The sequence below is a fragment of the Lepus europaeus genome, unplaced genomic scaffold (assembly GCF_033115175.1).
Source record: "Lepus europaeus isolate LE1 unplaced genomic scaffold, mLepTim1.pri SCAFFOLD_246, whole genome shotgun sequence".
Lineage (NCBI taxonomy): Eukaryota > Metazoa > Chordata > Mammalia > Lagomorpha > Leporidae > Lepus > Lepus europaeus.
This window is the reverse complement of record NW_026909129.1, coordinates 17,489-29,721: the sequence shown is the minus strand read 5'-3', so window position 1 is coordinate 29,721 and position 12,233 is coordinate 17,489. Positions and strand designations below refer to the sequence as shown.

The 12,233-nt window shown below is 41.1% G+C and overlaps 1 protein-coding gene across 1 annotated transcript in view; it reads right to left on the bottom strand.

Annotated features, from left to right (window-relative positions):
- The window catches only part of LOC133754619 (acidic amino acid decarboxylase GADL1), a 147,070-nt gene extending 136,497 nt beyond the window's left edge, over nt 1–10,573 (bottom strand). The window contains exons 1-4 of the mRNA XM_062185040.1: nt 10,406–10,573; nt 6,119–6,245; nt 3,503–3,593; nt 4–110 (exon numbers count right to left, since the gene is read on the bottom strand). Coding sequence (XP_062041024.1) covers nt 4–110; nt 3,503–3,593; nt 6,119–6,245; nt 10,406–10,558 — 478 coding nt within the window. The 5' untranslated portion in view covers nt 10,559–10,573. The remainder of the gene's footprint in view (nt 1–3; nt 111–3,502; nt 3,594–6,118; nt 6,246–10,405) is intronic.
- Nucleotides 10,574–12,233: the final 1,660 nt, after the last annotated feature.

Genomic DNA, 12,233 nt, shown 5'->3' with positions numbered 1-12,233 from the left:
CACCTGGGTTAAATATTCCATCCCCTTCTTTCCAGCCAATAAATTCAATCATTTTCTTCAGAACCGCTTCTTCCACTAATAGAAACACTGGGGACACCTCATACGTATAACTAGATAGATATAAAAAACACTTCACTTCTATGACTAGAGTCAAAACATCCCTTTGGTGTCCCAAGAGACGCACATAGAGTTTATTAAACCAAGGGGCTGCCAATGTGTAGGTAGTCTTTGGAAACATGGAATTACTTCATCAGTGACTGTGCTAGGCATGGTTCCCTAAGTGCCAGTATGGGGTGACCTTCATGATACACAAGATACATCAACAGTTTTAGAGTAAAGTTTCAATCCCATGGGTAAAGACAAAGGCAGTGCACTAGAGCTTTTGCCTTGGCTATAAGTAGTGGTCATTGTACTCTTTGGATCCTGTGGTACTGAGTTGGATGTCAATGTTGGTTGAAGAACAGCCATCATCATGGTGACCAGGTTAGATTACTCTCATGAATATGCTAATCGTCAGCTAGACATATTCTACATGGGGCCTACCTCTTCTGAACTAGGGCTTCCTCCGCCACACTGCTGTGCTTGTTCAACTGAGAAGCATGCTGGGAGATATCGCATTATTTTTGCCAGATCCCCTGGCAATGAAGGATTTGTTACTCTAGGCTGCAAGGCCGTTGACAGAGATCATAGCTGTGTTAGCCCCTTTGGGGATTGCCTGGGCTGCAGAAGGCTACCTCCCTAAGGACACACCCTTTCCTATGGCAGTCCACACCTGATGAGCTAAAAAGGCCTGGCTCCCAGCCCCAATTCCAGACCTCTCTGGAGGGCCACTGTGGGCCATGGGTCTCCATGCAATCAGCCCAGGCTGTCACTGAGCCTGCATGGCAGCTTGGTCCTGTCCTTGCTACTCCTGCATCCTCCTTCTCACTCCATGTTGCTCTCAAGGGTATTCCTGAGTAACTATGCTACTCACCAATCTCCATCTACAGTGGTTTCTCAGGGGACCCAAACTGTGAGAGTCACAGAGCCCTATTTTGTAATGTTTGAGTCTCCTGTCTCGAGAGAACTCAGGGGTGACTAAATATCTACACTTTTCTTCTCAATTAAGTGATCACATTAATTCTATCTGAATAAATGTATACCGTATATATGCATGCTATGCAGACACATACTTAGATTGGTAGTCACAGGACTTATTGCAATTATTTTTACATCTGGAAGAGAAACCCTTGGGGTACAGGCTATATATATATATATTTATTTTTATATTTATATTTTTATATTTATATATAATATATATGTATATGTATATGTATATATATATATATATATATAACAGCAACTACGTACTGACAATCTGTGTTCCCAGCCCTGCACAGGTATCATATTTTGAAAAATAAGACAGCTTCTTCTTTTAACCATGGATGAAATCAGTGTACACACAACAAGAGTATGAAAACAAGGTATATGTGTTTATGTGAACCTACAAATTTTTTAAAAAACAAGCGTGAAAGCTGTGTTGGAACACTTGGTCAACTGTAAACCTAGTCATAGGGCAGGAGATAGAGAGTGTGAAAAAATATACACTCATGGACTGCTGCGCTTTGATGGTTCAAGCTTAGCAACAATTAAAAACTTCTAAATATTTCAGATAAAAAACTGAGATGAAGAACTAAAAAAAAAAGAAACCTTGAACATACAAGAAAGTTCAAAGAATATAATCCAAAAAACCCTTGTACATACAAGAAAATTCAAAGAGTATAACCCTACTGTCTCTCCTGACTTACTCACTGCTTGCTTTTCCACATATTTGAACCTGGTGTCTGCTCTCATGGTGCCACCAAAGCATCTGTAACTAAGGTCACCAATGATGTGCATGTTGCTAATCCAGTGGACATTTTTAATCTTCATCTTCACTACTGAACAACATGTGACACTCCTCAAGGCCTCTGTACCTTCTCTCTTGATTTTCAGCACCTTCTCTGTCTCCTCTGTAGGCTAATCCTCCTTCTCCCAGCCTACCAATAAATGTTGGGTCTTCTCAAGGTCCAGACCCAAGCTTTCTTCTCTTCTCACTCTATATTGTATCAAACAGGCAATGGGAGGACATTTTCCGATCTTGACCACTCACTTAAAATCCCTTGTTGAGCTTTGGAAATATATCGATCAATGTATGGAGCATGCCCACAGAAATTCAGATGTATTTGTTGCCAGCCAGCTGCCATCTATCTATCATCTGTCTATCATATCCATCTCTCTTTCTATCTAGTTTTTAAATTTCCCACATTAATTTGAATGAGGGCTGAGGATGAATGATTTAGGGGGTATCATCTATACCTACTATTTCAATCATAACTTTACTAATAACTTCTACATTTATATCTTTTCTATGGATTTCACAACTCCAGGCCTAGATATCCTTCAGTCTAGTGGATATATGTTCTTGGACATCTTAAAGTCACTTCAGACTCAAATGCGTTGATCTTGCCTCTTCCGTCCTATACTTGAAAATTCTTCCACTCTCCCAGGGCTTCCTATGTCAATGAATGACATAACCGTGAACCCAGCTATGAGCACCTGAAATACAGATGTCATCTCAGAAGCTTCCCTCTTGTCTTCATTTCCCAGAGCCAACACACTATGCAGGCTTTCCTATTTTATCATTTTGTTTCTGACTATTCCTACTATCTAACTCCAAACTACTAGGATCTCTCACCTGATACTTTCCAAATCGTTTCCTTCTTATTTCCTCTTCATATTTCCAGCAATCTTTTCAAACAGCAAATGTTACTCAATGATCTAGAAACCTTCAGTGGCTTTCAGCGCTCTCAGAATGACTCATTAACATGGCCGGCTGCTATCTCTCTCTCTAATCTTATCTTCTACTCTACTCCCTGTAGCTCTGTAGCTGCACTTCCAGTTCAGTCCCTCCTACTACAGGGCCTTGGTACTTGTGGTTTCCTCTACTTGGAACTCAGCCCTCCCTCTTTTACCTACATAATTCTTGCTTATTTTTCAGTTCCTAACTGTCATTTATTAAGAGGAGGCTTTTCTGAGCTTCCAACTAGGAAAGAATGTCTCATTTTTTATTTGTAGCATCATGTACCTCTCCTTCACCACATATCTGAATTTTCTCCTAAACTATGTGGGTCATTTTGACTAGATCTCTCTCATACCAGATTTCAGGGCAGAGTCAAGGTTGGTTTCTCTTTCCAGTGTCTCTCCAGTGCTTAGCACAGATATAACTTTTCATACAGGAATGAATGAAAAGTTACTGAAGCAGTTTTCCCATCTGTTAAATGGAGATAACAATTTTCTGCCTTACCCATTGCACAGTGTCACTATACAAATCAGACAGCTCTTTGAATACTGCTAAATGTTATAAAACTGGAAACTATGCAAAAGAAATCATTAAATATAAATTCATTAAGTAAAATTCCATCTACTAAAAAACATCTCTAATTCGTATGTGCTATGACATTCCAGTAGCATTGGCACTTACACGCTTGGGTTTAATGCTTCTGTTATAAATCGGGCCACCAAGGAGTAATAATCAAGTCCAGCATACAACTGGTTGAAAAATCTTGGGTGATCTGTAAATGTAAAACAGAGTATTCATCTATGCAGCAATAAAAAAGAAATAGAGAAACTATGGATACAGCAATAACACAAATAATCTTTCAGACAATGAAAACAGCCCGACACAAAAGGGTATATATGACATGATACTATTTATACGGCACTCAAACCAGCCAAGCTGTCTATAGGGGCAGAGGCTAGAATTCTCAGTACTTGGAAGAAATTGTTGAACGGGAAGGGACTCGAGGGAGCCTCTGCACTATCAGAGATGATCTAAATCTCTATCTGGGTGACGTTTCCACATGCACAGCACTCATTGAGCTAAACGCTTCCAATATGTGTGCTCTATTGAACATAAAATGCTTTTCAATTTTTAAAAAGCTCAGTATATGACTGTGTACATAAAAAATGCTGAAAATTCATCTACTAAGCTAAGCAGAATCCAAGCACTCTTTTCCGAGCTTTGATTTACCTGCTGCTTTTTGTACACACAGACCAGAATCCCTGAAACGCGCATTCTCTGAGCCCTGTGCAGGTATCACAGCCTGCTTCCTTTATCTTCTGAAAATCTCCAGATTAACCTCGTTCCCTCCGAAGGCATCCCACTCACCGCAGGCTCAGCTCAGGCTACAGCAGGGAGTGGCCCGTTGTTCTCAGACTGGGCCAGTGCAGTGGGCGCCATGTAAATGCAGTAGGATGTGACTGATCATACAGCTTACATACACTTCTGAATTCAAATGACTTCAAATGAAATCTCCTTTCAAATTCAAACAACCTCTCCTTCCAACTCTCTGCATCATTTTTCCTGATAAAAAGGGATCTCCTAAATGGTCTTGGCTTTAGGAGTGAATATTCACACCATACACCAGACTGGGCTTCACATTCCCAATCTCTGGAAGCCCACTGTGACAGAAAACAAAGAGACAGGAGGTCTGTTTCTAAATCTGAGTCTTGGTGAACCGTTTTAGCCAGTGACCTCTCATTACAATTTACAGCATGTGGTTGGAGGTTTTTTTTTTTTTTTTTCCCCTCTTTAAACTCAGGATTCAATAAAAAATGAAAATCTCACAAGAAAATGTCTTTTCAACTAAAACATGGAAAATGTCCTCTGATCTGACAATGAAACCAGACATTGCTACAAGTAATTTTAATAAGATTTTTTTATAGTTCTGTGTTAATTTATGATTGATTTCCATGGTAACATTATGGAAAATATCCAGTAAACTGAAAAATCTACTACATTAAATGTCATTCTACACTCCTGACATGCACTATAATAATAAGATATGTATCTCTGCTTTTGAAATGCTAACTGGGTTTTTGATACATACACCAGACTTTCCCAAGGGAATACAATCCAATTATTTTTAGCCAGGATTTTATTATATACTTTCCACTAAATTTAGTCCAGTGTCAGAATTCACAAAGCATAGTGCCTGTATGGTTTTAAGCATTGCATTACCTTTATGTCACACTGAGAAATGAATATTTTGGAAAGTTATTCTTTCACTTTTGCAACTTGTTTATGGGTATTTAGGAAATTAAGACTCAGGTTTCAAAAGTACCTCACTATAAGAGAGATATCCATCATCGCGTTCACAAATAAGCACAGTAGTTATTGCATTTTTGTGATAACCACAGTAAAAACTTACCATGTATTTATTTTTCTTACATTTGCCTAAAGGTTTTGATTTTTTGATCCTGCAATATTTGATGAAAGAATTTGGTAGTTGCAAACCACAAAGAATTAGTCAGTGACTTCCAAATCAATCTAGCCTTGTATATATTATAGGTGCCATCCATTTTTAAAGATTTACTTCTTCATTTGAAATGCAGAGTAAAAGAGAGGGAGAGACAGCAAGGAAAAAAAAAAAGGTATTCTATCTGCTGTTGCACTCCCCAGTTGCCCTCAACAGCCAGGGCTGGGCCAGGTCAAAGTAGGAGCAGGGATCTCCATCTGAGTTTCCTGCATGGGTAACAGGGGCCTGAATAATTGGACCACCTCTTCTGCCTTCCCAAGCACATTAGCAGGAAGCTGAATTGGAAATAGAGTAGTGGGGACTCAAACTGGTACTCCAATACAGAATGCAGGTGTCCTTGCATAACTCATACCATGGTGCCCACCCCCAAATGCCCTCTTTAAAATTTTTAAAATTTTTGAGACATCAAGTGTTTAAATCCTTTAACAAGCCCATAGAGTCAAAATATTATTTGTCAGTTTAGATCAACATAAGAAACTACAAGTAGAAGCAATAACACATGGTATTGAGTACAAGTGGAGTATGGAATTGGGCAAGGAGCAGCTGCCATCTAAATATAAACACTAATTTCCCTCTCAATTTATCTCTGACCTTGACAATGGATTTGGATCAGAGATTAAATGGACCATTGTAAAAACATCATAACCACTATTTTTTGATCCATGCTTCTCATCCCATAAACATTACTGTACTTCACTTTATTAAGAAGTAGATGAATGCTCTACAAATTTAAGAACCTGTTAGAGGTACAGATCAAGGCAGCAGATTCATGCTCTTACTAGTTTTGACGCTGTAGCGAATGACATCCTGGCAGAGCTCCAACAGTCTGTCCTGTGGCTCGCCTGTGTCTCTCATCTCCAAATCAAGAAGTTGTTTCAGTTGTTCAGGAGACTGCCATTCACAAACCTGGAGATCAGCAACAACATGCAATTCATCAAGAACCCACCAGAGCCAGGTATTGAGAGGATGTGAGAAACATGGACTATATGAAGCTGTGAGACAAATGCGAAGTACTGTATTTAAATGGGAAACCAGTTTGGCATGACAAGAGCTATAGTAATCATGCAGATGATGTTGGAAACAATGGGGGTTCCATCTTGGATGTGCAAGGTCCAAGGCATCCTAGAAGAACTGATACCCACTGTTCTGTAAATTTAAGAGTAGACTGAACCAAACGAAGGTTGGGGGATGAGGGAATACAAGAGGTATTCTAGAAGCAGTTACCAGAAGTCACAAAGACTAAAATTAGGGCAGCTCATGACACATCTGGGAAACTGTGTAAGTTTGCTGTGGACTTTATGGACAAGAGAAACAACATGTAGGGCTGGAATATTCAACCAGCATCGTAAGATTTCTCTCTGCGTATGCCCTTGCTCCATTTGGTCTGCTATCAACCTAGGGGCTGGAATGATCCTCAGACTGAGCTCTGGCCATTCCTGGGCTCCAATATGTTCAACGGTTCCCTATTTCCTTCAGAGAAAAACCTAAAGTCCTTACAAAGACATAAAATGATTCTAGGTTACGTACTTCTCCTGGCTGCATTTCCACGCTAATCTCACTTACACTACTTTCCTCCTGGGGACTGCTGCTCCCACCTTGGCCTCCTTGCCACTTCCCTCACCCAGAATGCTTCTTCCCTAAATATCCTCCCAGCTGATGCCCTTACTTCTTCCAAAACTGTGCTCTTACGTCACTTTATCAACAACAGCAATCCCAGCTCTCTTACTTAAACTTAAAACCTGCCTAGTACTCTGTCTCTATGAATTCCCTTGAGTTTTTGCTTCTCTTCCCCTTTTCATAGCACATTCTGTTTTTCAATACATTATGGTCTTCATTTATTTCCTATGTCCTACAGGATCTCTAGGGAGGCAGAGATCTAGAACTGTTTGTTTATTGATCACAAGTAACTAACACAGAGCTGACCTCCTTAATAGGTGTCCAATAAAGATGTGTTGAATGAAATATTAAATACATGAGGAAATATGTTCCAGATCATGACAGTCATGTTACAGGGTTCGATTTGTCTCTAAAGAAGCCATTGAGCTGTTTCAGATAATGAGATTAAATGATATCATATTTGTGTGTTTTGAAAAAAGCTTTATTAGCTTTGTAGAGAGTCTAAGAAAGATTGGAAGCAAGAAGTTACTGGAAGAAACAAAGCAAAAGAAGGTAATGGTTTGGTTGACAGTAGATGTCATAGGGATGACATGCTTAGTTTATAGCAATATTTAAAACGCAGAAGCAGTAGATTATGGATATCAGTTAGATGGTGAGGCTGAGAGAAAGGAATGAGCCAAGGACAATCCTGAAATTTCTATTTTGGACCCCAGGTTGATGATGGCAATAGGGGTAATAGGAGAAGCTTCTGGTCTCAGGTAGGGAAGGTATGATGAGTTTGGGGCACATTTAGTCCAAGTCACCTTTGAAACACCCAAAAGGGACGTAGCAGTTGATCCGATACTCTCGTGACAACTCAGTGGTAGAGTTCTAGGCATACATTCCGATTATGCAAGAGTGAATGATGATATGGCTTAGAAAAACCTACAGCAAAGAAGAGAAGCCATCATAGCTCCCCGGGGCACCGGGGATCAGGCAATGGGAGAAGAGCTCACCTATGCCATGAAGACAGGTCTGACAGGTAAGGAGACTACTAGGGGTCAGGGAAGAAAGAGAGACAGAGAGAGAAAGAGGGAGAGAATGTTTAAGGAGAAGGTCACTATTATCAAAGACTGCTGAGAAACCAAATTAGATAAAGACTGAGAAGTGTTCATGGGATGTATCAACAAGGAGGTGTTCTTGGCAAGAGAAATTTGACTTAGAGGGGTGGGTGTGGAGGCCAGATTGCTGTGAAATGAGGATGTAGGAAGTGAAGAAAGAGGGAGGGGGAGGTGTGGACATTCTTTAAGAAGTTTGGCTGTGGAAGGGAGGAGAGAGACAGGGAGTAAGATGACTGGGAGGTGGGAGGTTGGGAGAGGCAGGGGAAAAGACCAAGTTTTCAAGAGGTGTGAAATTAAATCCATGCTGTAATGACTGGCAGAGGTAAATCAAAAGTGCCTCTGATAATGGAAAGAAATGACTCCTGATATACTACTCCCCACTATGGAGGAGTCTCGGGTACATTTCACTGTGGGAAAACAGCAAGACTCAAAAGGCCACTCTGAATATGATCTCCTCTACACAACATTCTGGAAAAGGCAAACATCTGTAAGGTCAGAAGATAGATCCGTGTTTCACAGGTTCTAGAGGAGAAAGAAGGCACAGGGGCGTGTGGGGGATGGTGGAAGTGCTGTATATCCTGATTGTGACGATGGTGACATGAATTATCAACACTCATGGAACTGCACACCAAAAACATACAGCATAAATTATAGCTCAGCTTCTTATGTGTCTGAGAAGGGCCTACTGGTCAGGACACTAGGAGCGATCATCTCACTAAGCATAGGGATGTATCACAGGTCACTGTCAATGGTGTCCTGTTGGATCTCAAACACAGTAGGCTAAGTTAGTGGCATAAAAATCTCACCTCCTTTCCCTGAACCCCTGCATAGCTTTCAGTTTAATTCACATCCTCAGCCCACACTTCTACTCTGTTGTGATTGACATGAGGCTCCACAGTTGATATTTTGAAGACTTTAAGCCTTGCCTACTCATCTCCCAGTATCCCCTCCATGAGCCCTTCTCTCCCTTGCTATGTTAAATATTTTGTCCTTCTGCAATGCTTTCCATTATTTACCATCTTGTTTTCTTGAACACCCCTAGAAATGAGCAACCTCGCTTTGACTTCTCTCTGCCCAACATAATCTTACCTAACCATTACATTCCATGTTAAAGTTCACCCTGCCCGTTCCTCTGAAACTCCAGTGATCTGCCCCACCTTACACCAGTCTACACATTCACCCTGGGATCTCCTGCTCTCATTTCCAAAGAAAACTTATCCTTCCAATGAGACTATACATTCTGTCCAAAGCTAGGCTTTTACCTTATTTTTCTCTTTATCTTCCAGGGCCAGATATAATGCCTTGCCCATAGCTAGCACTTGGTTAATATTTAACGGGAAAAAAAGCCAATTAAAAAAAAAAACTTGCCAGAGGAGCAGTGTGCTCCAAAATAAAGCAGATCCAACCTATTGCAGCAGTATAAACATTGGAAAATATGCAATTATAGATTATTAATCTCAATGAATACAAAAGATCAGCAGTGGTTTTATTTGTATTGAATCCATTCAAAGTTCACAGCCCAGGTCAATCTAGTTTTCCCAAATACACGGGATCAAACATTTAAAATAAATACCATCACATTGAAGCTCTTTTTAAATGAATTTATGTAATATAATGTATTTATAAATAAATGAATTTATGTAATATAAATGAATAATGTAATTGGAATAAAAATCTCTTCCATACATTCATGTGTTGGTAATTCAATTCCAAAATGAAAAGCAATTAATAGGGTAAAGGACAATTTAATTATTTGAAAGCCTCCTGGAGAAGTCGTAAAAAGTACAAAGTCTAAGGTCGGGTTGCTGGATCATAGTCCCAGTTCTGACACTAGTGCATGGTCTTGGGTAAATATTTGACTTCTTTGTCATTTGATTTCTTTGTGCCTCATTCATCTCCTCATCTCTAAAATGAGGATAATAAAGACTATCTGCCTTACGGGATTTTCTAAGCATTAAATACATAGATGCATATAGAATTGGCCTTAAAACAGTACCCAGCAAAGCGTGTTTTAGCGAGTGTATGCATCAGATCAGCAGATTATTTACAGTCTAGGGCATGGAGCCTCACTGCTGTGCTCCATGGGCTCTTCTAGCTACGCTATGGTTCTGACAACCTCGCAACAAATGATGACTGACATAGTAAAGGTCCACTCTTCAAGGAAAGCAGACATTGGGTGGGCTCCAGGGAGGGTGTGGCCCAAACTTTGGTATCTGGACATCCCCTTGAGACAATGCCCTTGAGAAAATGAAAGCTTGTGCTTCCATTTAATTTAGGTCCCAGGCATGCAGTTACGGGAAATACCCATCTTTCCCAGTCCTGGAATTTCTTTTAGGTTCTTATTTTTACCTTCTCATTGATATCTGTTGCCTTCCGAACCACCTCATCCATGATCAGCCTACAGGCCTCTTCAACAAATTTTTCTCCAGCTTTTGCATCTGTTGTGGGGCCATTCAGTATGATGCCATCCACAAGGACAGCACCCTTCTTACTTGGAGCCATCTCTTGTTGACCAATGTCTCCTGGAAGCACAGAAACAAATTATGTTTGAGATAAAATCTCATTAATTCACAGAACAAAACACAGAGATAAAAAATGGATCACTCTCCCAGCTCCAAATGGCGTAACTTCCTCTTAAAATCTGAAGGTATCTTGGTGGCATGGAAATAAAGGCATGACACAGTGAAAGAAAATTCCAGAAAGCACGATTTATGGGTTAGGCATGTCTGTCTTATTACATATGCCCCCTTGGATCAGGCTGAGTCAGCACATGGAGTGGATGGCAATTTTTTTGGAATGATTTCAGGTCTGATCAGGAGGGTTAGCATTGTGTATATCAAACCCCACACTAGAAGCTGCCAGAAGCTGAAAAAACAGGCCAGCGCCATGGCTCAATAGGCTAATCCTCCGCCTGCGGTGCCGGCACCCCGGGTTCTAGTCCCGGTTGGGGCGCCAGATTCTGTCCTGGTTGGGGCGCCGGATTCTGTCCCGGTTGCCCCTCTTCCAGTCCAGCTCTCTGCTGTGGCCCGGGAAGGCAGTGGAGGATGGCCCAAGTGCTTGGGCCCTGCACCCCATGGGAGACCAGGAAGAAGCACCTGGCTCCTGGCTTTGGATCGGCACAGAGCCGGCCGTGGCGGCCATTTGGGGGATGAACCAACAGAAAAGAAAGACCTTTCTCTCTGTCTCTCTCTTTCACTGTCTAACTCTGCCTGTCAAAAAAAAAAAAAAAAAAAGAAGTTAAAAAAAACAGTGTCTTCTGTAGTTAGATTGTTTGCAAAGCGTCCATTCCCAAAGGAGTGTCAAACATTCCTAGTTATTCCCACAAAGGTACAAATAATGGCATCATGTTCTTTCTTTAGAAACATCCCTCAACTCTCCCACAACAGGGAGCAAGGTGGAAGGAAAAGAGTTTTGCCTTTGGAGAAAAGGGGAAAGAGCCCTCCACATTTTACCTGGCACCCCATATCAAAACACTGGTTTGCGTTCCAACAGCTCTAATTCCGATCCAGCTCACTGTTAATGTGGCTGGGAACACAGCAGAAGATCACCCAAATACTTGGGCCCCTGTTACTCATATAGGAGATCAGGATGGAGTCCCTGACTCCTGGCTTTGGCCTGGACCAGCCCCAGCCATTATAGCCATTTGGGGAGTGAACCAGTGGATGGAAGATTCTCTTCCTCTGAAATTCTTCCAAGTAAATGAAATAAATATTTGAAAAAAAATGACCTAGAATGAATACCACCTCTTGGCTGTATCATCTTGAAATAAAAATTATGTTATATTTGCTTTGATTTTCAGCATCTGGTGCATTGACTACACAAAACATTTAATGGAGGTGGCAAGTCTCTGACTTCATTTCTTTCTTTTTTTAGGATTTATTTTTATTTATTTAAAAGAGTTACAGAGAGAGGTAGAGATAGAGGGAGAGAGGTCTTCTATTAACTGGTTCACTCCCCAAATAGGTGCAATGGCCACAGCTGAGCCGATCTGAAGCCAGGAGCCAGGAGCTTCTTCCAGTCTCCCATGTGGGTGCAGGGGTCTAAGGACTTGGACCATCTTCAACTGCTTTCCCAGGCCATAGCAGAGAGCTGTATTGGAAAAGGAACAGCCAGGGCTCGACGCCGGCACTGCAGGCCAGGGCTTTAACCCACTGCACCACAGCACCGGCTCCCTGAC